Source organism: Schistocerca cancellata, chromosome 2 (genome assembly GCF_023864275.1).
Source record: "Schistocerca cancellata isolate TAMUIC-IGC-003103 chromosome 2, iqSchCanc2.1, whole genome shotgun sequence".
Classification (NCBI taxonomy): Eukaryota; Metazoa; Arthropoda; class Insecta; order Orthoptera; family Acrididae; genus Schistocerca; species Schistocerca cancellata.
This window is the reverse complement of record NC_064627.1, coordinates 356,076,347-356,103,347: the sequence shown is the minus strand read 5'-3', so window position 1 is coordinate 356,103,347 and position 27,001 is coordinate 356,076,347. Positions and strand designations below refer to the sequence as shown.

Genomic DNA, 27,001 nt, shown 5'->3' with positions numbered 1-27,001 from the left:
CCGTAAGAAAGCTAGCAAAGTCTCAGCTTTTCTGTGCACTTTCGACGAATTAAGACCTCTACTATTCGATATGCAAGACAGTCAGAAAGAATCTGAAACGCTTGTCACATTGTTGCAGGGAAGGTTGGGCTGGTAAGTAATTATTCAGAACCAAAATTCTATACTTTGCATTGTTTCCGATTTAATTAGCATTGAAGTTAGCTAATCGGGCCATTCTGCGCGCTGATTCAAGGGCCCCGCCAGTGGAGGTGCAGCCAAACGTGCTCTTTGGTTGGTTTCCTAAAACCAAACGAGTGATCGATACAAAAATTAGACATGGGACGGTAGTAAACATCGAACCGGAGCCAAAGGATGAGCAATCTCGTACGCTATCATCTATGCTATGAGAATAACTGACACTAATTGTATCTGGCGGGCCGCTTGAAGTTGCAAGCATAACGGCCTGATTGGCTAACTTCAGTGCTAATTATCTCGGAAACGGCGCAACGTATCGATATTTTTCTTAATAGTTATTTTTCAGCACAACGTAGCCGTACCCACCAACTCCCTTACAAGCTTTTTATATTATTTCTAACCACTCTGTATATAATTTGCATGTGGATATCTGACAAGAAATGAATAAAAACATTTAAATATAATTATTTACCCACACATTAATTAACGAACATTTTACAAAAATTCGTACCAAATGATCAAAATGTCGTCTGCTTGCTGCGATACTCGCATGTACTCGTCAGATCACAAGACTGTCAACTTCTCTCAAACACTAACAGGCGGCGCTGTATGGTTTCCCAAGCTCCTATGACATGTTGATGGAGTGTTCCTAAGTTTAGTATGTCTGCTTCACAAACGATTGCTTTATGTGATATCAGAAATAATGATAAATACAATCTACATCTACATCTACATTTATACTCCGCAAGCCACCCAACGGTGTGTGGCGGAGGGCACTTTACGTGCCACTGTCAATAACTCAGGTTGAAGGAATGTTCAGCCCACGATCATCTGGTCCAACAGCCACCGTGCGTGCTTCCTTTTGTTTGCAAGAGGCGCATCATGTAATAATTCTGGAAGAATCGTTTGAAAAATGTTGTTGTAGACAACACCTGTAAGACGTGCTCGGACAACGTATAAAACTTCAGGCCATATTCAACCCATTGCAAAGTTATCCTAGAGTGCTAGTATCTAGCCTGAATTTGTTCCACGAATATTTCCGTCTGTCCACAATAGTTTGTTGTCTACATGGCTTAAAAACTTAATTTGTTTCGTTTCACCTGTAACACTGTTGAATGAAAACTTCTGAATAACTCAATAACGTATGAGTTTCGGACACATTTTTTATATTAACTATTATCCATTATTTTGCTACGAGTAAAATTTCTAAAATCATGTCCGATATATCTTCGTGAGTATGACATCAATTATAAATGAAATATTTGATCTATGGAATATAAATACCTAGTTACAAAGTAAGGCTCCAGGGTTTGAACAAAAAGAGACCACCTAGCACTGTGAGAAGCAGGCCTAAATATCATGGAACTCAATGACAAAATCTCTGATGGTGCCCCGAGGAATGTTACTTCAGATAGCTTGCTGTTATTGTGGTCTTCAGCGCGAAGATTTGTTTGGAGCAGCACTCTGTGATACTCTGCCCTTTGCAAACATATTTGTCTCTGCATAACTATTACAACCTACAGCCTCTTGTTTTTAATGTAGTCTGCATCTACATCTACATGGCTACTCTGCAAATCATACGTAAGTTCCTGGCAGAGGGTTCATCGAACTACTTTCACACTAACTCTCTATTATTTCACTCTCGAATAGAACATTGAACAAAGAACACCTAGGTCTCTCTATGCAAGCTCTGATTACCCTTATTTTATACTGATGATGGTTTCTCCCTATGCAGGTCAGCATCAACAAAATATTTTCACATTCGGAGGAGAAAGTTGCTAATTGAAATTTCGTGTGAAAATACCGCCGCTTGGAGAAGCGCTTTTGTTTTAATGATTTCCACCCCAAATCCCGTATCATGTCCGTGACAAACTCTCCCCTGTTTCTCTATAAAACAAAACATGCTGTTCTTCTTTTAACTTTCTCGGTGTACTCCGTTAATCCTCTTTTGTAAGGATGCTACATCGCGCAGCAGTACCCCACAAGAGGACGGACAAGCGCAGCGTAGGCAGTCTCCTTTGTAGCTCTACTGCATCTTTTGTTCCACCAATAAAATGAAATCTTTGGTTCACCTTCTCCATAACATTTGCTACGCGTTCTTTCCACTTTTAGTTGTTCGTAATTATAATTCCTAGGTGCATAGTGCGCTGGTATAGTTACCCCTTGGTATCACTCTACAGTTTGTACCCCGCTTCCCTAGATAACCAGCTTCATCATCCGTTGATACCTCAGGGTGCGTCCAGTCAACCAATCACATGGTTTAGTCCAGTTGTGACATAGCGTCCTTTTCTCCCCAATTGTATTCCGCACCTCTTCATCAGTTATCCGCTCTACCCATCTTACCTTCAGCATTCTCCAGGCTTCTATTCTTTTCTTGTCTGTACCGCTTATAGTCCAAGTGCGAGGCTACACTCAAGACAAATATCTTCAAATAAGACTTCCCATCTTGGCTCTGTGTTTGTCTTGGCTACCATAATTGATTCACTATGCTATTCATTTTAGCTCGCCTGCATTTCTTCCTTCTTATTCATGATTTGTGTTACCGCTGCATTGCCATTGGATGTATTGGCTGGATTTTCGTTGGTAAAATTGTACTCATGCAATCAGTAATCCTGTTCTTCTTGGCACCACCACTAATTACCATTATAACTTCAGCCTATCTATGTTTCGTTTCCAGTTTCTATAACCAATTTTTTACGATAAAAAGGTCTTAACACTTCTGCTGACGACCCGCAAAATGTAAGAATTGTTTTTTCAGATGACAACATCTTTCTTAGCAGACATTTCCTGCAAATCCAAATGTCAGACTATTTTATGCCTCGACTATTTTATCGAAGGGGATATCACCGCCATTAAACTGCATATCCTTGGGAAATATAATACCTGTAGTTCCGCTTCCTTTTAGGCAGTAGCAATATAGCACAGCCATGTTAATTAATGTTACAAAACCAGATCAGTGAACTATCCAGACACTCGCCCTGTAACTACAGGAAAACCTTCAGTCACATTACGGGAACCACATGTTATTCTGCGTTCTCCATACATAACCCACCGATGTGGTTACATCTACTGTACAGCTCTCTACATCGTTCAGGGGCATAAGCCACCCTATAACAACAAGGTCAGTGTTTCGTATGGGGAGGTTTATCACAATTTATATAGACATCACAAGCGAATCACCTACCGACGATATGGCAGACATGTTCCACAGTCGCCGTGTTCACCTGTGAGCAGGCATGGGAAGTAGCACTTCAGTCTTAAGCATTGTTAGCAATTTTTATATGAGAAATATACAATTACAATTTTCCAAAACTGCTCAGTAACCTGATTAACAGCACACTATTCAAGATAACTACCAAATCATTCAAATTAAAATTGGAGCATGAAAGTAAGCAATTAACTGAAACAAACAACAATGATCATGATTTAATAAGTACTTCATTTCACTTCTAAGCGTTCGTAAAAAAAATGTAATTTTTTGTGAGCTGAGCCCAGTGGTTGTCTATGAGAACGCAAGGGACGCAGGTGTAGACTAGCAAATAGCTCGTAAAACTAATATTTCGCCAAAGAGCTAATTAACTGGCAGGTATGTACTGGGCGACAGCCGCTCTTCGGCAAGGCCATGGCACCTCGCTGTCGGCCACAGCAGGAGACTGTGGGCCGAACTCGGCATGTTGTAAATTAGTATTGTGAGATGCAGAGAAAAGAAAATTTTCTAGAAAGATAGGGATGTGCATGGGGATGGGAAAACACATGACACTCATAGCGAAAGGAATCTGCTAAATTCAAAGGATACCAGCAGTAATTACTGTGTTAGTTTTGTAAGGAAGCGTAGGATTGCCTGAGCAGAATTAATATTGTAGCGGGGATGACAACCTGAAAACCTATAAGTGGCTATATGCAGCCGCTATCATTGGCCATAAAGTGAAACCATGCTCATAGTGGGAGATAATTTCTGCTTTCTGTCCTCAAATCTAAGAGTGGAATGTGTATTATTGGTTCATCATAGTAGATTCGTAAAGGAGTGAGATGGATAGTATTTTTATGAATTTTTAATTGGACAGCACTGAGAAGGTCCCCAACGACTGACTACCGAAAATGCGGATATGAACACTAATTTCGTCTTAGAGTTCCACTTGGTCTTCGTCTGCATTTCCAGCAGGTGATGCTTTGGCTGGTGGTTGTCTTGAGACTCAGAGAAGATAGGGCTGAAATTGTAATTTTCAGCTACCACTGCAGACGTATGCGCATCTAACTTCTAGAATAATGGTAAGCATCAGCAGCGTTTGGGCACAACATGGCAAAGAGGACGCGAAATTATTTGTTTCAAACTAGGTTTTTGCTTTTCTGAATAACTCCACGCACACAGATAGTCGAACACAAGATGCAGTTAGGCAAGGGTACTGACTTTTATGTACTTTTCAGGTTTTGTCCTTTATCAGAAATCATAGGAGCTGTATGTGGACATAGCAAACTGCATGACATTATCAGCATTTCCGTTCAATTCCATCCCCCTGTGCAACGTTTTATCATGTTGGCATTTCCGTTCAGTTCTATCCCTCTGTCGAAGGTATTATCATGTATGTTCAATAATCCATTTAAACCATTGTCCACTTAATAACTACTTTTATTATCTACTCAGTGCTTGGAGTCAAGTCCATGCATTTTAGCTATAAATATGACTTTACTGTGACCTTCCGTTTCATTCCATAGTTTTATGAAACGCTTTTTCATTATTTCATGCTCTGCGCAATTTCATATCGTGGTAACCATGTTCACGAATGCTGGCTGCTCAGCCCCGTTCAAATTATGCAGTCTGATTATATTATATTAATCTTAATAAAGTGTGGCGATCCCTCATGCAACATTTATCATTAACAGACAGTGATACAGCTTATATATCAATCAGTGTTGACCAAGATTTACCACGTGTCTACAACAATTTCCTACAGGGGTAATAAATCTATTCAGAACCCGCTTCAGCCCATGCACGTGTCATCGGCATGTTATTACAATCATTTACACGTCCTCTACTGCTGAGTTTGTCCAGTCCTCTAACTTTATAGCTAATTGAATTCTTCCTCCGTTGTATTGAAAGTTGAATAGTCGTTATTCTGCATTTCTAAGGAAAATTACTCTAATTGCGAGTCTGATTTTTCCGGTGTTGTGTTTCTGAAATCAGCAAAGTTTCAATAGTCGTGGTTCCTCATGTGAACCCAGCGTCGGTTCTTCTGGCGATCTTCCTGAATTAAACCACCATTTATAGTTATTAAACTTCGACAAGACACGTAACTATTATTCGTCCATATATCACTGAGTGCTTCTTTTGACAATTATCTATATCTGAAGTCTGGATACTAGTTTATTTGCCTGTTTCTTGACGAAGGTAATCTTTGCCGAGAGGTTCTAGGCGCTACAGTCTGGAACCGCGCGACCGCTACGGTCGCAGGTTCCAATCCTGCCTCGGGCATGGATGTGTGTGATGTCCTTAGGGTAGTTAGATTTAAGTAGTTCTAAGTTCTAGGGGACTGATGACCTCAGATGTTAAGTCCCATAGTGCTCAGACCATTTGAACCATTTGAAGGTAATCTTTGTTCCATGAGAGTCTAAACATGTGAGCTGAGAATGTTGTTAAATGTATTGCTCTTACGTCAACTCAGTGTCCACCACAGATGTCGTCTGGTGGAATATCCAAGAAATGTACACACGTTATCAAATGTTTTACACGAACGTTATACAAAACACTACTCAGCAAGTGTAAGCGATTTTCCAGTATCTGGCAACACTTGTTTTGAGTAAAGCGAAACAAATGTTGTTATTCCAAGACTATCCTTTGTCTTTGTGGACTCATATTCTGAGGAATATAGTACCCTCCCTAAGTTTCTCCAGTTTGCATGTAGTCCATTGTCAGAATAATGAAACGTTAGACGATAGATTTTGCCACCGTAGCAGCCAAAATTTCACTAATAATATAGCTGTCAGTTGGATATTTCACTTCAGTGGTGACATTTCCCTTCAGTGGCAACGCCTGCCCTGTACCAATACGCTGCTCTTTCTACCCGTGGAACATAGTTACTGATAATACGTAACTACACTCCCACTATTTTGCTCTACTGTTAGATCAAGCTACGACAATTACAGATGACGTTGGAACAATTTTCTTACTATATCACTCATCATTACATAAATATATTTCTTAAATTTTTACTATGTGTCCTAGAACACATTATGATCAGCATACTTTCTCTCCGTTCTCATAGAAACTGGTTTAGCTTACTTCAGACCTGCATTCGGAAAACGGGACAAGATGCAATCTCTATAGTCCAGCACATCACCTTCACCTACAACATTCATAATTACTTAATACACACGAATCAGATTAAACAGAGTGCTCATTTTGTAACATCTAGCAACAGTAAAAAGACTGCAGATATGCACAGGAATGCAACCCAGTAGACAGACAAAATGCGATAGTGACAATATTTTCTGCTTAAAGTATCCGTTAAATGAGCGAAAAAGTGAGATTTCACTCATTCAACAGATAAAATTTAGAGATGATTTATTTACGACTGCCTCGTTTTGTGGCATTGATTATGTCGTGTCTGTACATTGCAGGCATCACGAAGTGGACCAAAGACCAAAGATCGCTTCGCAGGGTCTTCTGTCAAAGGCGAAATAGATCGAAGTCCAGTTCGTGTCAGACTCAACATTGGCAGGCGTCCCACAATTCTGATGAAATGAAGGAAAGAAGTGAAAAAACTAGCGGGCTAAATACAATTGTTTTTGAAAGCGTAAAAAATCCTGTAATTGTTATGACCAGTTTTTGACAACGGCATACAAATTTAACCGTATGTATTCTTCGGTGTAGAATAATATACGCTACAAGTCACAAAAGAAGGTGATATTATTTAATGCACGACTGGTTTCGGGTTTGTGTCCATCTTCATGTGGTTTACGGTACATTTTATCACATGTTTCAGTGCTCACTGCTGGAAATCACTATTTAAGTAAATAAACAAATAATGTGAAGATGACTAGATAGACCCAACTGAAACAATTGGAAGGTGCTAACCGACATGTGTTGTGAAGTATTATAGTACTTACATAGAGCTGTATCAAGTATTGTAATACTTTACAATACTTGTTGCTTCAGAACTTCCAGCTGTTTCAGTTGGGTCTATGTAGTCATAAAATTATTTGTTTTTTTTTTTTTTTAATTTAAAGAATGGTTTCCAACATCAACCCAAGCCCGGAACCAGTCGTGCATTAAATAAAATCACCGTTCATTGTGGCTGGTAATGGTTATTATTCTGCATCCTATAAAGAAACGGTCACAGAGTTCAACTGAATCCATTATGGATAAAATTCAGATATATGGTCTGTTTCTCAAAGCTAATGGCTTATGTCGAGGATCAAAATCGACAAAATTATCACAGACAACAAAAATATTCAGCAGTAATGGCCATAAAACTGCCAGTTTAGTACCTGTAATTAGTAGGACTATCAGAAAACGTAAACACAAAAACAGACAAATGTAATTTTATCCGAAAATTACCCTTATTAGACCACTAGAACTGAGCAGGTGAGGAGTCCAGAATTTATATTATATGAATTTAATATTTTCTAGAAACCACTGCAGTCTAAATAAAACGTAGCTGTTTCATCGGTGGAAATAATGCAACCCCTTGCAAATTCCAGAGAGATCCGTGATAATGTTCGTCCTCAGTTTCGATTAACGGCGTCCGTTGAGGACAGTATTTAAATTAGATGGCGAGTAGACGATTTCTCCTTCTTTATTACAAAAGGGGGTAAGGCAGAACATTCTGTTCAAAGTTGATAAAACTCGCCACATCACCGCACGTTTCAAGTCAAATAATCGCTATGGGACAACAGTTTCGGTGAAGCTCAAGATGTACCCTGATAGTGGGAAACAGATTTGAATCTATTTTGGAAACTGAATGAAGTACAGCAAGGTAATCCTAAAACGTCTGAAGTGAAGTCTGAAATCAAAGTCTAGTGCTATTTTTAACGATGTGACACGTACTATAAATGCACAACCCATACAAATTTTGAGACTTACCTAACAGGTAATGCAATGAAGCATGTTGTTAATAGACAGCAGACGTTGGAAAACAGTTAAATGGGTAAGAGTAGATGTAGTAGCTGAAGATGTCGTAGAGACTGCTAGAAACTGAAATTGACCCAGCCGAAGACCCAAACGGACGAACTTCGTGATAGAGTATGGAACCTCTTTTCCTTATTCCTCATGACAAGATATGATCTGAATAACAACTTAATAAAATGTGGAAGGATAAAATCAACAAGCAACTAGAATAAAACGAGATTCGGAAAGCTGAAAACGTGATATGTACAGAAGTTTTGAAAGCACTTTTATACAAGTGTAGATGAAAAGTGACTGAAACGGTTACGATCTGTGCTACGAGGTGCACGTATTCATTTCCAGAGCTCTGGGGTTCGACCCAGAATCTTGATATTTGAATCTCAGGAACGCAAAGAATTGCCACGCTTAGTATTTACCCGGAAACGTGGAAGAGATTTTTTAATCTACGCATAACATTACACACATCAGTGGGAAGGTCTTTATGCAGCAGTGGATGATAAATCGTTCATGATGATGGAATTCAGTTGGTCTCCATAATCATTCTCAAATGTCTAATTTACAAGTCAGTGCAATTCATTGCAAGATGCCATTGCATTACGAGTCATATAGACTAAGATCGAACAGTTGTACTTTACTGAATGTTTAGATTAGATTCTGAATGACCTGTCACATAACCGAACTAGTACATTCATTAAGTTAGTAAACAATTGCTCAGTTTTCAGATAAAAGCTCATAAGAATGGTAAGCAGCGTATATGACATGCAAGTGTTGCACACAAAGGCGTGAAAAAAGTCATCTATTATGTTTACTTGCAAGAAAGAGTTACACTGTATAAATATATCTGGTAACTTATCTTAGTGTATTCAACTGCTTTCTACCTTTGGCTTCTACATCAGGACGTAGAAATGTAACAGTAGATATTTGTAGAGGGATGTTTATTTACCAGAGCAGCCAGCAATACTGTTTTCCATTTTCTCACCCCTTTACATTGCGTTTTGATGAAGATTATCTTTGAAGTAAACTTAATCCGATTTAGCTACACGATAACCTGTTATTCAAATAAGAAAAACGCTGAGATAGAGTTACACATGGTCAAATGAATGGGCTACTCACATCTGCAGTGGACTTTTCCTAACGCACTATTTCGTCTCCTTCATAAAACCTAGGCAGCTATTTTTAAACAGTCGTGCGACACATATTCTTATGAAAAAAAACTGAGTGTGGTCGAGTAAAGTTCGAACCCGGGAAATGGAAAAGTATGTACTACGGGTCTTTAGCCAATGATACTGGGTGCTGTAATGAATTCATTCCTTGTCCCCATGTATCAGCTGCAGATGAGAAAGGTTACAACGTGTATAATGCATATCAGACAATACACCCTTGGTGCACTCATGCTTGTTTACATGGAGGCTGTACTTTATCCTTAAATAACGAAGTGTACTATAATTTGATGAAAAGACTAAACAGTTACATAATGTATTCAGTTTTAGACTCCTACCATAATTTTACTTACTGGGAGACTTTACTCCTATTTGTTTCGTTGTGTGAATGAGGGAAAGAATGCGACATATGCATGAATTATAAATCACTGACATTGTGAATAACTAGTTGAGTGAGCGCGTGAAACAAATGGTGTAGCCTTGATGTGAATCACATACATGTGGGACAATGATAATTATAAAGCAGTCCTTGGTGTTTTATAAATGTAGAAATTACTTCTGTCCATCAGGAGAGTAAAGGTGAAGTTAACTGGTTTTTATCAGCTCGTTAGAAATGTGTAATTTTGTAATTATATCCAAAGTAATTTTTTTTAGGGGGGGGAGCAGTCTTAATGTGGAGATCACCGTATTATGTGAATCGAAATATGAAGCTTATTGTGTATGGTGTTATTTAGGCCATGAGACAGGATATCTGTCGCGCGCTTTGGTACAGGTAGAGAAATTTCGCGGGTGAGTTGTGAAGAGTCCTCGGTCCGTTCTTGCGACGAGAGGTCACGTAGCTCAGAGCTCTACATACTTTTGTTAAAGTTGAGCTACAGTGGTCTTTTGTTGGATTTCATTTATCAGTAAAAGATCATGTTATTAGTGGATGACGTCTGCGAAAATTTCTGAATTTTTAATGAGAAATGAGAATTTGTATCATAGGCTATAAATTCCGCGCGGTGTGCTGTGCAGTCAAAACCGCGAACTTCTGAGTTCATAAGTAATATCATGGACAGTACTTGAGCGAGCATTCAGAAGTATTAAGCGCCATGTGTTTTTACAAACAGCTTATTATCATGTATGAATGCATAGTTTCGCGGCGACATGAGTTAATAAAATTTTCTCGGGCTTCCAGCCGCGTCAGGTGGTTAAAATCCCACGAGCTTTCAACCGAGCTCTCCTTAGTCATTGTCAAGTGGTAAGACAGACTCACCACTTGACAATGGCTGAGGAGAGCTCGGTCGAAAGCTCGTGGGATTTTAACCACCCGACGCGGCTGGAAGCCCGAAAAAATTTTATTACCTTATTATCAGATGAAAAGTGCTGTTGCTTCAATATCAGCTCTGACTAAAACCTTAACTGGCTACTAGGAAGAGAGAGTGTGCTCCAAGTGTGAAAGGTTTAGCAAAAACTATACTTATTTTTGCACTTACGTTTCTGATACTGTATGCTAGGACGGACTTGCTAGCAAATATGTGTAGAGAAGTGACAATACAGAACAGGTATTTCTATGTAGGACTTTGCTGCATTTGGTAGTTACAGTCAGACCTGAAAAAATTAATGCTCTTCGCCAGTATAATACAGTTCAAACACTTTGTGCACCCTTTTTGACACGTGTAGTGCAGAAATTTATTTTTACAGATTTTCTTCGCTAATGTACATTATACGTCGTTTCAGGGCAGGCCGTGCTTCTGAAAAACTCACTAAGGAGAACACTTTCTATGTCAGTAGGGAAGCAGAAGAAAACCGCTCTGCCACAATGCGGAAGCCTACTTGTAAGTTGCAAGCACCATCAGCAAGTGAAAAATCTAGAGGTCTACTTCAGCCCCCTGCGTACTAGATCAGACAAATTACAGCAGGCGCAGAAGCATTTAAGCAGCAGTTCTTCCCGCATTAGACATGGATTGGAACGTGAAGTAACAATAACGTGTTGCAAAAAGGCGGAGTAACGTCTGCCATCATTTCAGAGTAGTTTGCAATGTTCAGTGCGTAGCTCAACACACCGTAGTTCGCTGGAGAAGCGAAGCGTTCGTAGTGATTGGAAAAATATGCGGGTCATTCTCGTTTTCAAGAAGGGTCAACAAACAGACGTCAAAACTATAGGCCTGTTTCGCTGACGGCAGTATGTTGCAGAATTCTGGAACGCGTCTATGGCTCTGAGCACTATAGGACTTAACAGCTATGGTCATCAGTCCCCTAGAACTTAGAACTACTTAAACCTAACTAACCTAAGGACAGCACACAACACCCAGCCATCAGGAACGCGTCTAATGCTAGTGCTCGCAACCTCTGTAGGAATAAACATGGGTTCAGAAACTAAATCGTATGAAATCCAGCTGGCTCTGCTCATCCACGGGACTAAGACGGCAGTAAATTCCGGCGCTCAGCGTGATCCGGCGTTCCTAGAGTCCTGGTAGTCGTTCGCCGCGGTTCTGCACTGCCGTACAATGATAAAAACACGAACGTATAGAATATTATACCAGCTTAGTCACTCGATGAAAGGAAATCTGCTAAACATTTCACCTCGTGTCATTCTTTTTCTTTCTTTCTTTCTTTCTTTCTTTTATGCAGCCCGCCACGAATTACTCTCCTGTGCCAACCTCTTCATCTCAAAGTAGCACTTGCAACCTACGTTGTTAATTATTTGCTGGATGTATTCTAATCTCTGTCTTCCTCTACTGTTTATGTCCTCTTCAGTTCCCTCTAGTACCATGGAAGTCATTCACTGATGTCTTAACAAATGTTCTATCATCCATCCAGTCCCTTCTTCTTGTCAATGTTTTCCACATATTCCTTTCCTCCCTGATTCTGCGAAAAATCTCCTGTTTCCTTACTTTATCAGTCAACCTAATTTTCAACACTCGTCTGTTGCACCACATCTCGAATGCTTCTATTCTTTTCGCTTTTCCCACAGTCCATGTTTCACTACCATACAATGCTGTGCTCCAGACGTACATTGTAAAAAATTTCTTTTTGAAATTATGGCCTATGTTTGATACTAGTAGACTTCCCTTGGCCAGGAGTGCCCTTTTTGCGAGTTCTAGTCTTTTGATGTCTTCCTTGTTCCGTCTGTCATTGGTTATTTTGCTGCCTAGGTAGCAGAATTCTTAAATTCATCTACTTCGTGGTCATCAGTCCTGATTTTAAGTTTCTCGCTGTTCTCATTTTTGCTGTTTCTTATAACTTTCGCCTTTCTTCTATTTACTCTCAGTCCTTATACTGCACTCATTAGACTGCTCATTCCCTTCAGAATATCATGTAATTCTTCTTCACTTTCACTCAGGATAGCAACGTCATCAGCGAATCGTATCCTTCATATTCTTTGACCTTGAATTTTAATCCCACTCCTGAACCTTTCTTTTATTTCCATCACTGCTTCTTCGATATACAGATCGAACTGTAGGGGTGAAAGGCTACATCCCTGTCTTACACCCTTTTTAATCCGAGTACTTCGTTTTTGGTCGTCCACTCTTATTATTCCTCTTGGATCTTATACAAATTGTATATTATAGCTTAACCCTATTTTTCTGAGAACGGAGAGAAATCTTCAGGCATAAAAATTGTGGTGTCACCGCCAGACACCACATTTGCTAGGTGGTAGCTTTTAAAACGGCCGCGGTCCGCTAGTATATGACGGACCCGCGTGTCGCCACTGTCAGTGATAGCAGACCGAGCGCCGCCACACGGCAGGTCTAGAGAGACGTCCTAGCACTCGCCCCAGTTGTACAGCCGACTTTGCTAGCGATGCTACACTGACAACTACACTCTCATTTGCCGAGACGATAGTTAGCATAGCCTTCAGCTACGTCATTTGCTACGACCTAGCAAGGCGCCATTACCAGTTAATATTGAGATATTGAAGCATGTACAGTCAAGAGAGATTTACACCAATTATGGAATAAAGTTAAGTATTACTTCAACTACGTACTTTATTTGCTGCTATAATTTCCCTTAACTGTTCCAGACCTCACGCCAGTCTGCGTGAGCTTTAACGCGTGCCTTTTGGCTACCCGTCACTGTGGATTGGCTGTCTTGCCAGCCCACAACAGTTTGGCGACGAGGATGGGATGAACGACATGGAACTCTTGCCCCCTCCGGACCACGTGTCGTCTTCGCCAGTCGGGTGCTCCGACTCGATGGAGGTCGACCCTTCGGCCCCTCCTGACTATCTACGGGCGCATACAACGCATGTTGGCGTGCACCCTGGACTAGGTTTTCAGGTGTTTCCTAGCTCCCCTCGGACCGAATGGCCGGGTGCGGGTGGCACAGCCTCGCCTGTTGTTAGGCTCCCCACCTCATCGCATATGTCAACATGGGATCCTCCCCACGGCGGGCGGAAGCCTTATAACACATCCGTTCGCCGATTTGCGGGGGAGGAATGTGGTGTCACCGCCATACACCACACTTGCTAGGTGGTAGCTTTTAAATCGGCCGCGGTCCGCTAGTATACGACGGACCCGCGTGTCGCCACAGTCAGTGATAGCAGACCGAGCGCCGCCACACGGCAGGTCTAGAGAGACGTCCTAGCACTCGCCCCAGTTGTACAGCCGACTTTGCTAGCGATGCTACACTGACAACTACGCTCTCATTTGCCGAGACGATAGTTAGCATAGCCTTCAGCTACGTCACTTGCTACGACCTAGCAAGGCGCCATTACCAGTTAATATTGAGATATTGAAGCATGTACAGTCAAGAGAGATTTACACCAATTATGGAATAAAGTTAAGTATTACTTCAACTACGTACTTTATTTGCTGCTATAATTTCCCTTAACTGTTCCAGACCTCACGCCAGTCTGCGTGAGCTTTAACGCGTGCCTTTGTCACTGTGGATTGGCTGTCTTGCCAGTCCACAACAAAAATAACATGAGGGGTACCCCAAGGCAGTTTATAGCACCATTACGTTTCGCAACATACACAACTGACCTAGTGAATAACATCGTATTTCCGATTAGGCTATTCGCGGACAATGTTGTTATATACAGAGAAGTCCCAGTGTTAGAAAACTGTTGCGGAATGCGGGAAGACCTACAGAGGATCAGCTCTTGGTATAGAGATTATGAGTTGACCCTCAACCTAAAGAAATGTAACGCATTTCGCATAAATGGAGGAAAATACCCATTATTGTATTTTATACGATTAAATAAGAATCACAGGAAGTAGTCACATCCATAACCTATCTAGGGCTACGATTATGAAGAGATTTAAAGTGGAACGACCACACAATATTGACCGCAGGTAAGACATATGTCAGCTGAAATTTGTTGGAAGAGTATAGTCCATCCACGAAGGAGGTAGCTGAAAAAGCTCTCGTTCCACCGATATTTTATATTAATCGTCAGTGTGGGACTCAAAGCAGGTAGGAATGATGAAACAGAGAAGGTACAAAAAAGAGCAGCTGCTTTTGTTACGGGTTCATTTAGGAAGTGCAGAAATGTCATGGAGATTCTCGAGGTAGCTGAAAAAGCTCTCGTTCAACCGATATTTTATATTAATCGTCAGTGTGGGACTCAAAGCAGGTAGGAATGATGAAACAGAGAAGGTACAAAAAAGAGCAGCTGCTTTTGTTACGGGTTCATTTAGGAAGTGCAGAAATGTCATGGTGATTCTCTACAAATTCAAGTGGCAGTGACTACAAGACAGGCGTTGTGCATATGTAAAATTCTGAGAGGGTATGTTTCTATAAACGTGAACCAATATCTTCCTTCCCCCTACGTACATCTCGCGGAAATACGATGAAGGTCAAAGTAGGATTCGAGCTCACATGCAAGCTTGCCAACAGTCATGCTATCTGCAGACTACTCACGACCAGAATAGGAAAAGGAGTGAGTGACAGTGGTAAACAAAGTACTCTCCGCAACACACCATAATGCAGCTTGCAGAGTAGAGATGTAGATTACACTCTGAGAAATTTGTGGCCTCTGAGCAATGGAAGCTGGTCCAATAGAATGGCTGCAGCGTGTAGTATACAGTGTCAAACCTAATCGAAGGTTGACCTGACACTACGGTCAATGATGTTTTATTACGGGTATATTGATATCCAGTGCTGTGCTCATGTTGCATGCTCGAGTAGTAGCTCAGAACTGTTTATAAACTTCTCACCACCAATTCTCCAGTCAGTGTCGAGCTGACGTGTCGGGTACAAGAGACCCATTTCTTGGAGCCTAACGATTCTCATCCATTCTATGTACCCGCTTGAATTGCACTTTTCAACTTTCTCTCTAATGTGTTTTTACTTGATCCTACACATGTTTATTGACTGAGCTTAGCATAATAGTCCCATTTACGGTCAAACAAGTTGGGAAGCAGTTGGACCCAAATGCCCACAATTTCACTGAAATGGGCTGTTCCAAAGCTGCCACACAGTCGCAAGCACTCCTGGAAGTTCGTTAGCTCATGCCTATGAAGGCGCAGCTAATATAGGCTACCCGCCAGACGCCTCTATTGCGCTCCTTCTGCTCATGCTCTTGCCACTTAGCCCACCCCGCTCGCTGGCGCCCAGATGGAGTCGTATGACCGCGTAGGCTACTTCCTGGCTGCCTGACTGCTCAATCAGTTGTTAGCACACCCCTTCAATCTGTGTCCCTGGGCGTCCTGCTGCCCAACAGCCAGCAGGCGACCTGGAACAGCTTGCTATACAGTCATAATCAGTCAATACTGGTACTCTCTTCAGTGCATCCTCCGAGTTTGGATTCGTTCGAATATTATATCTGGGTGGTTTCCAAGACCTGAAAATCCACCTAGGATATTGTGAACACCTCAGAAGACAAGTACGTTAGAGGTTGAATGATTGATATAGCTGGGACTTTTGATAATATATGGTGGTCTGCCCTATTCAAAACACTGAAATACGTATCTCTAACAAATTACGAGATTATTTCAGAGACAGGCACGTGTAGTTAGAATTTCCAAGAAAGAAAATGGTGAAAAACATCACTAAAGGCTGCCCACAGGGATCTGTGGTTCTGAGTTTTGGGATGATGGCATAAAGACAATACTGAACCATCTTTAGAGTATAACTAATGCATCGCAAACGTAGACAATCTGCTAGTTATAGCATCTGTCAACATAAAGAATAAGTTAGAGGAAGATAGTAGGGTAGTTCTTGAAAGACTAAGTAACTGGTGCGTTTAAAACAGGCTAAAAACACAAAATAGTCTGTATGTTACTAAAAGGAACACTGTCAAGAACTAGAAACCTCACAATCTGAACAAATCACCAACCTATGAAAAGATCGTAAGTATATAGTTATCTTGGAATTAAAATCGACGAAAAGCAAAACTTTCATGCACATGTAGAAATCAACTGCCAGAGAGACATTAAAATCCTACACAGAATAGTAACAGTTGACCAAAGAAGTTTTCAGCTACCCCTAAACGCAAGAAGAACGTACACTATGTGATCAAAAGTATCCGGACACCTGGCTGAAAATGACTTACAAGTTCGGGGCTTCCTCTATCGGTAATGCTGGAATTCAATACGGTGTTGGCCCACGGTTAGCCTTGGTGACAGCTTCCACTCTCGCAAGCATACGTTCAATCAGGTGCTAGAAGCGGAATAGTAGCCCATTCTTCACGGAGTGTTGCACTGAGAGGAGGTATCAAAGGATTCAGGCCAGGACTCTGTGCATGCCAGTCCATTACAGGGATGTTATTGTCGTGTAACCACTCCGCCACAGGCTCGATGGTGTTGAAAGATGCAATCGCCATCCCCGAATTGCTCTTCAATAGTGGGAAACAAGAAGGTGCATAAAACATCAATTTAGCCCTGTGATGTGATAGTGTCACGCAAATCAACAAGGGGTACAAGCCCCCTCCATGTAAAACACGACCACACCATAACACCACCGCCTCCAAATTTTACTGTTGGCACTACACACGCTGGCAGATGACGTTCACCGGGTATTCGCCGTACCCACAGCCTGCCATCGGATCTCCGCGTTGTGTACCGTGATTCGTCACTCCACACAACGTTCTCCCACTGTTCAATCGTCCAATGTTTACGCTCCTTACACCAAGCGAGGCCTCGTTTGGCATTTACCGGCGTGATGTGTGGCTTATGAGCAGCCGCTCGATCATGAAATCCAAGTTTTCTCACCTCCCGCCTAATTGTCATAGTACTTGCAGTGGATCCGGGTGCAGTTTGGAATTCCTGTGTGATGGTCTGGATAGATGTCTGCCTATTACACATTACGACCCTCTTCAACTGTCGGCGGTCTCTGTCGATCAATAGAAGAGGTCGGCCTGTACGCTTTTGTTCTGTACGTGTCCCTTCACGTTTCCACTCCACTATCACATCGGAAACAGAGGACCTAGGGATGTTTGGAAAACTCGCGTACAGACGTATGATACAGGTGACACCCAATCACCTGACCACGTTCGAAGTACGTGAGTTCCGCGGAGCACCCCATTCTGCTGTCTCATGATGTCTAATGACTACTGAGGTCTCTGATATGGAGTACGTGGCAGCAGGTGGCAGCACAATTCACCTAATATGAAAAACGTATGTTTACGGGGGTGTCCGGATACTTTTGATCACATAGTGTATCACAACGCAATCCTAAACGCTACTGTGGGATACGGGTCGAGCGTTTGGATGCATAGAGCCAGAAAAGTAAGCACAGCACAGGCTCTACGGCGAGAACAGAGATGTGTACTCCTGTAACTGATAAGTTCGTATAGAACAATACTGACTGCCGCATTACTGGTGATACTAGGCTTGCTACTTCTGGACCTAGCAGTATGAAAAAGAAGTGCATAATTTTGGCTCAAAAATGGAGGATATAAGAAGGTTAAGGAGACACTGGAGACAAGGGCAACCTGTAATAAAGAAATAGTCATGAATTGATAGTGAATGGCAAGAAATATGGGAAAAGGCAGAAACATGAAGGAGAACTTACCAATCCGTTCCTAACATAAAAGGAAGATGCAGAATGCCACACTTCATTCCGGCCAAGGAAGCTATACACTTCTTGTCGGGACATGGTCCATATCCCAGCTATTTACTAAAAGTACAACGCATGACAGACGCTTGTGATTGTGGAGCAACACACCATGGAGCACATGATTTGGGTGTTTGAGAGTGTGCCATCAGACAGGATGTTACAGACCAGTACAGAAACGTCTTTGGTATTTCAATGATCTATAGCATGATAAGGAATGCAGAAGGGCAGGATAAGCTGAACTCGCTGATCGCTAAATATCAGCTTGTAAACTGCAAGCTACATGCCTGAGAGACAAGCAAGATGAGGCTACGAGACGCACCACGACAGAACGTCCACCTGCAATAACATTTTGGAAGCAGTGAGGAGGTGAGTCTTGGGAAGGACCAGGCAAGATTTCGGGAGAGCCTGACAGCCATCGCCAATTTCTACTACATCTTTGGTGTCTAATTCCATAATTACACTCCTGGAAATGGAAAAAAGAACACATTGACACCGGTGTGTCAGACTCACCATACTTGCTCCGGACACTGCGAGAGGGCTGTACAAGCAATGATCACACGCACGGCACAGCGGACACACCAGGAACCGCGGTGTTGGCCGTCGAATGGCGCTAGCTGCGCAGCATTTGTGCACCGCCGCCGTCAGTGTCAGCCAGTTTGCCGTGGCATACGGAGCTCCATCGCAGTCTTTAACACTGGTAGCATGCCGCGACAGCTTGGACGTGAACCGTATGTGCAGTTGACGGACTTTGAGCGAGGGCGTATAGTGGGCATGCGGGAGGCCGGGTGGACGTACCGCCGAATTGCTCAACACGTGGGGCGTGAGGTCTCCACAGTACATCGATGTTGTCGCCAGTGGTCGGCGGAAGGTGCACGTGCCCGTCGACCTGGGACCAGACCGCAGCGACGCACGGATGCACGCCAAGACCGTAGGATCCTACGCAGTGCCGTAGGGGACCGCACCGCCACTTCCCAGCAAATTAGGGACACTGTTGCTCCTGGGGTATCGGCGAGGACCATTCGCAACCGTCTCCATGAAGCTGGGCTACGGTACCGCTCACGCCCCAACATCGTGCAGCCCGCCTCCAGTGGTGTCGCGACAGGCGTGAATGGAGGGACGAATGGAGACGTGTCGTCTTCAGCGATGAGAGTCGCTTCTGCCTTGGTGCCAATGATGGTCGTATGCGTGTTTGGCGCCGTGCAGGTGAGCGCCACAATCAGGACCGCATACGACCGAGGCACACAGGGCCAACACCCGGCATCATGGTGTGGGGAGCGATCTCCTACACTGGCCGTACACCACTGGTGATCGTCGAGGGGACACTGAATAGTGCACGGTACATCCAAACCGTCATCGAACCCATCGTTCTACCATTCCTAGACCAGCAAGGGAACTTGCTGTTCCAACAGGACAATGCACGTCCGCATGTATCCCGTGCCACCCAACGTGCTCTAGAAGGTGTAAGTCAACTACCCTGGCCAGCAAGATCTCCGGATCTGTCCCCCATTGAGCATGTTTGGGACTGGATGAAGCGTCGTCTCACGCGGTCTGCACGTCCAGCACGAACGCTGGTCCAACTGAGGCGCCAGGTGGAAATGGCATGGCAAGCCGTTCCACAGGACTACATCCAGCATCTCTACGATCGTCTCCATGGGAGAATAGCAGCCTGCATTGCTGCGAAAGGTGGATATACACTGTACTAGTGCCGACATTGTGCATGCTCTGTTGCCTGTGTCTATGTGCCTGTGGTTCTGTCAGTGTGATCATGTGATGTATCTGACCCCAGGAATGTGTCAATAAAGTTTCCCCTTCCTGGGACAATGAATTCACGGTGTTCTTATTTCAATTTCCAGGAGTGTAGATCCTAGAGATGACCTGTGATTTATTCACAACATGATTTTGTTTTATTAAAAATGCTAGTTTCTCAATACTGTCCGGTTGTAATAAAAGGTTTTGTCTTACGATATTAATTTAGATAAAGCTGAATTGGTAATTTGAATATTTACTTTATTCATTTGTATTATTTAATTTACGTCCTGGCCTCATTTAATAAATATTCGTTGTTGGGCGTCGTAAAACGATGATGCAGTGGATCGGCCACCACTGTCTCACCCTTAAGTGCTAACAGCACGTTCCAGAAAACGAACCTATCTTCTTTTAATTACACGAGATCGAAGTCACATGCCGATTTATAAGAGTCGTTTTATTGCAAAGTTAATTCTGACTCATAAAAGCGATTAACCATCTTTTTACGGTCACACATCATGATGTTAATGATAAGTCTATAACACAGGCTTCGATTTTCGTAATTCATCTCATAAGTACAGTCATCCCTTCTCTCTTCTGAGTTTTATTTTTACTTCAAACAATGTTAACAGCTTACTAAACGGAAAGAGCGCAGCCCCTGTGACTCCTGAGTTGTGCCTCAGTGCCCGAGGGGCTAACTATCCAGACAAGTGAGGAATATAGCTTAGTTCTAATATTAAGTACGATAGGGTAGTGTAGTATAGTGGAGTACAGTGTAGTACAGTGTAGGCCTATGCAGTGTAGTGTTGTATAGTAAGGTAGCCCAGAATCATAAATTTCAAAATTTTCGATCCAGCAAAGCAGCACAGTACAGCAGGACGATAGCAAATGACTTCTTTATTCCAAATGAACACATATCTGTGTACCAGATGGCCAAAGACTGGTGTGTAGAATTGTTTCCTTTCTTTCAAAAATTATTTTAATGGTTTTTATGTAGACCCCCTTAAGCACCATAATGCTTAGCTGCACTAACACATTTGAATTTATGTTAAAATATTACCTGCTGTATTCAAGGCAATTGACGTGGAACAGCTGATGAGAGGGTCTTACGAAATTCCCGTTACAAACTTCTAGGACTTATAGCGGGGACAGAGGCATAATAGTTCGAATAGGAACCCTTGTCCGAAATCCTTATCGAAGGACGCTACAAAGCGTCAAAGTAATGGGCGCCGACGCCTGTAAACACATGCATATACACGTTGATTCTGGATGATGTTGCAGATTTTACAGAATACTGGAGAAGGATAAATGTATCAATTGCAGATAAGGGTCGCTCTACCAGAAATGGCCGGAAGTTATAAGCGAAAACTGTTCTGCTCCCTCTGACACAGGAATACATGTACTGGTACTGCTGTGGCTAAGATTGTAGGGTAGGCAACTTTCAAAGGTGGTGTTATGGACCAAAACAAGGAAAAAATGTCCAGTAAACATGGGCTCTAAAATGTCTACCTGAGAGGCTATTAACACTTGTTCATCTTCGCTACTGTGAAACATCTGCATATCAAATGGTTCAAATGGCTCTAAGCAATATGGGACTTAAAACATCTGAGGTCATCTGTCCCCTAGACTTAGAACTACTTAAACCTAACTAACCTAAGGACATCACACACATCCATGCCCACGGCAGGATTCTAACCTGCAATCATAGCAGCCGCGTGGTTACGAACTGAAGCGCCTAGAACCATTCGGCCACAGCGACCAGCTGAAACATCTCCTCTATTGAACAAGTGCTCATAGTTCTTAAGGTATGCATTTTAGAGCCCATATTTACTGGACTTTTTTTCTTCTTTCTGTCCACACTATCACCTTTGAAACTTGCCTACCCTACGATGTTAACAACAATAGCAAAAATTCATTATTCAACTGTCAGAGGTATCAGAATGGCTTTCGCTTATAACTTTCGACTCGTTCGTTTCGGGTACAGGGACCCTTACCTCAAATTGATGCATTTATCCTTCTCCATAATCCTAGAACGTTTGTAACATCATCAAGGAATCACGTTATATATATACATACGTTTACAGGCGCCTACACCTTATAACTTTCGACTCGTTCGTATCGGGTACAGGGACCCTTACCTCATATTGATGCATTTATCCTTCTCCATAATCCTAGAACGTTTGTAACATCATCAAGGAATCACCCTGTATATACATACATTTACAGGCGTCTACGCCGGCCGAAATGGCCGTGCGGTTCTAGGCCCTACAGTCTGGAGCCGAGCGACCGCTACGGTCGCAGGTTCGAATCCTGCCTCGGGCATGGATGTGTGTGATGTCCTTAAGTTAGTTAGGTTTAATTAGTTCTAAGTTCTAGGCGACTGAAGATCTCAGAAGTTTAGTCGCATAGTGCTCAGAGCCATTTGAACCATTTTTTGAACAGGCGTCTACACCTTATAACTTTCGACTCGTTCGTTTCGGGTACAGGGACCCTTACCTCAAATTTATGCATTTATCCTTCTCCATAATCCTAGAACGTTTGTAACGTCATCAAGGAATCACGTTATATATATACATACATTTACAGGCGCCTACACCTTATAACTTTCGACTCGTTCGTATCGGGTACAGGGACCCTTACCTCAAATTGATATTGATGCATTTATCCTTCTCCATAATCCTAGAATGTTTGTAACATCATCAAGGAATCACCCTGTATATACACACATTTACAGACGCCTACACCTTACAACTTTCGACTCGTTTGTTTAGGGTACAGGGACCCTTACCTCAAATTTATGCATTTATCCTTCTCCATAATCCTATAACGTTTGTAACATCATCAAGGAATCACGTTATATATATACATACATTTACAGGCGCCTACACCTTATAACTTTCTACTCGTTTGTTTCGGGTACAGGGACCCTTACCTCAAATTGATGCATTTATCCTTCTCCATGGTCCTAGAACGTTTGTACGCCTACTTCTTTAACTCTGACGCTCTGTGGCATTATTGGATGACATTTCCAGACATGGATTCCTATTCAAAATATTACGTTCTCACTCCCGTCCACAAGTCCTAGAAATTTGTAATGGGAATCTGCAAACAACCTGTAGATAAAGGACTAAAAGAAAACAGTGAATAAGTAAGTATTATATCCGGGTGCTAGGGCTGTTGTCTTGTACCTGTAGAGGTTCCTGGCGAGGTGCAGAGCCTGCACGGAGCCGCCGCCGCTGACGAGCACGGTGGGCCTGTTTGCGCGCACGCGGTTCCAGCCCCAGGCGAGCAGCAGCCGCCACGGCCACAGCAGCACGTACAGCCAGGCGGACAGCCAGACGGCGGGCCACAGCAGCAGCAGCTGGCTCCACACCAGGTAGGCCGCCGTGCGCAGCGCGTGCCCCAGGAAGTGCAGCACCCACCACAGCGCGCGCACCGCCAGCGGGCTGCGGCGCGCCCCCAGCCGCGCGCTCGCCGGCGCCGCCACGACTTGCCGCACCTGTGCCGGCAGACAGTCAGCTGTCAGCTGTGTGCCACGCTGCAGCCCTGCCGGTGCCACTGCTGCCAAGCTTGCTACTGTTCACAACTGCATCCTGAAGCTCACTGAGGTCACGCAATATCCACAACCTGACAAAAGAGGCGAAATGAAACTTCGAAGCTGAGAGGGTACGTGACGTTGTGTCAGTGATTACAAAATCTGATCAAATATGCAAAGAATTTAGCAGTATAAAGCCAGTTATTATTGTGACGTGCCACACCTTCTGCCCCGACTGCATGCATGATTCGGTTGGGTACAGTGTCATAAAGCCATTGTACCCTCTCCAGAGGCAAGATGGCCGGCAACTATTCTAACTGGCTCTTGATATCCTGAATACTGGGCCTGGAACGGCGTTGAAGTCCGAGCTGTTCAATTGGGGACGGATCTGCGTATTTTGTTAAGGGAATATCTCAGCATCACGCAGAGACAATTGCCATGTGTGGCTGCGCGTCATCCGGTTACAAAATGGCACCACGATACCGCCTCACGAGCGATAACACACGAGGATGCAGGATGTCCATGACGTACCACTGTGCCGTCAGAATCCCCTCAATCACTGACATCCATTTAAAAAAAAATGTTCAAATGTGTGTGAAATCTTATGGGACTTAACTGCTAAGGTCATCAGTCCTTAAGCTTACACACTACTTAACCTAAATTATCCTAAGGACAAACACACACACCCATGCCCGAGGGAGGACTCGAACCTCCGCCGGGATCAGCCGCACACCAACAGCCATTACCTGACGCCTCTCCTACCAGGCGTGGTCAACACTAAACACGAAAATACCAGTGCCCTACTGTGACCATTCTACCTCTGACACGGAACTGCAACTCTAATCGTTTACAAACTTGCACAGATGAAGTTAGATTGACATCTGTCAAAGTCTTAGAGTGCTTCACTTTTACTGCCAGGCAGCGATTTTCCTGCTTTTCTGGACAGTGACTGTACCATTAGAGTGCATAGGTAAGCTGTAGGAACACAGTTACATTGATCTAACAAAACATTTCACTTCTATAAAAAGGCAGCCCTCTCTCTCTCACACACAAGCACACATACACACATAGAGTCACTGAGTTAGAGACATTAGCATAAGAACCGTGTGTAAACACTATATCATAGACATCTCAGAGCTAGACTATTCAGGTATAGTCTATGTACCCGAAAGCTTATCATTTCACAAACACGACGTAGTTCATGTGTTGTACAACTTCCTATCGTCAACATTTCAAGAAATTAATCTTCAGATATATTTAATTCACTGAGGTAACAATTTGTCTTATTCTTCCTAAAGTAGTTGTCGCTGTTTCTATAGCACATCAATCTGTCGTGCAACTAACACTCCAGTTCATCCCACAAGTAAACATTGGGGCTTAATCTGGTATTTTTAGTAGTTTAGTCTGCCGAATATAGCAGATTTTCTTCTAACAACTGTGTAATAATCTTTATGGATGACAACATTATTATGCTAAAACAGAGGATTGTTGGATCGATGACACACTGCGAAATCCAGGCCGCTGATGCAAAATATGGTGATCAGGAACTTTATCATATCATAACGAATCAAACTGGCTGCGAATCGAGTGCCAATGAACAAGCGACTGTTAGTAACTGGCTCTGGAGTGCATGCACATTTTCAACTTACATACCAAGTCACACACATCATAGCCTAAAAGTTGGTTGTAACAACTGTGCGTATTTTACTTAAAGACCGCCTATATACTGTCTCTTAACACATTTATGCTGTCTTAACCATCACCTCCTCAAACAAGGCTGCACGAAAGTAGGCCAATTTGTGGGGCTTGTGCAGGGGAGAGAGTTGTACCTGGTGAGCAGTCTGCCTTGCACACATCATGTTTTCTGGTCAGTGTCAAAGTCTAGTGACTGATTTTAAATCACGTGAAGGAATGCGCACGGGAAACCGCCTTTGCTGCCTTTGTTGTTGTGAGATACGAGGTTGTGATTTATGCATCGTGTGTAACCAAAACGAGTTCTAAATACTTAATTGCCATATAATGTATTAAAGCTATTTGAAGGATACTGTTAACTCTTCAGTTACATAGTTTTATGGTCAGTAAAACAGGTCGTGAACAGTCTTGTACCCTGAAACGGAAGAAGCTCGTCTACCGTACAGCTTTTCACATTTATAACTGAACTGAGCTTTTTTAATGTTTAAACAGTTTTCCCTGTCTTGAAAAAGGAAATTTGCGTTGGTTGCCAATAGCTTCTACTCCAAAATGTTTTTACTTTTAACTGGGTTTTGATTATATTTCTTCTTAATTTCATTTCACTTACTGATTGTTGGTGTGTAGTAGAATAACAGTGTAACACACAGACCATAAAATACATTACTGACAAGATTTTATCGATTGCAACACTTAAATTCGAATAGAGCCTGCACCTTGAAGAACTGAAACATCTCATGAAGCTCACAGACTCTGCACATCGGGCACGAAAAATCATATAGCTTAACATGCAGAAGCCCAAGAGAATCACACAAGCTGTAAGAGAGGCAGCACTCAGGCATGCCCGTATATTAACCGAGAACAGAAATAGACCAGCTGTCCTATGGAAAAACCTGCGTGGTCTTGGTATAGGCTTAGTAAAAGCTGCAGCTTATTGCATTGTCCTAGCGAAAGAACTCAACCAGTACTTCACATTACCTGCAGGCAGCCACAAATGAAACACAAATGAATCAGAGACTCGTTGATTACTTCATCGGGATAAACGACTGCACCCGCGAAAAATTCTATCTAAAGAATGTTACTTGCAATACCGTCAAAAAAAAAAACCAACAAAAAAAACATGAAGCGTATCAGATCAGCATCTACTGGACATGACTGCATCACTGTCCAAATGACGAAGCTTATTGCTGGGCCACTACTGCCCCCTGTAAGAGATATCTTCGTCCACTCCTTGAGCACAAGTGTTTCCCCTAAAGCCTGGAAACAGGGACTAGTCAAGTCACTATCAAAACAGGACGTTGCCACAGCATTCTTTGATCACCGACCTATTTCCATTCTTCCTGCGCTGTTCAAGTCCTTAGAATATATAGTCCACGACCAGCTAACAAAGTACCTAACTACAAACGACCTACTAGACCAGGGCTTCACAACGTACGTGCTCGCGGAGCAAGCTGTGAGCAGCAAGGCGCGAGCACGGAGCGTGGGGCACACAACAGCTGCCGCCAGTCAATGTAAATCCGCGGCCACCTGCAGGGATATCACTCACGAATTATTACTGTGACAAATGAAACAATTAAGGGAGAATGTACA

At 42.8% G+C, this 27,001-nt stretch overlaps 1 protein-coding gene across 1 annotated transcript in view; it reads right to left on the bottom strand.

Moving 5' to 3' along the window:
• LOC126154066 (uncharacterized) overlaps nucleotides 1–27,001 on the bottom strand; it is a 204,215-nt gene that overhangs the window by 123,621 nt on the left and 53,593 nt on the right. The window contains exon 3 of the mRNA XM_049916112.1: nucleotides 23,376–23,686. Coding sequence (XP_049772069.1) covers nucleotides 23,376–23,686 — 311 coding nt within the window. The remainder of the gene's footprint in view (nucleotides 1–23,375; nucleotides 23,687–27,001) is intronic.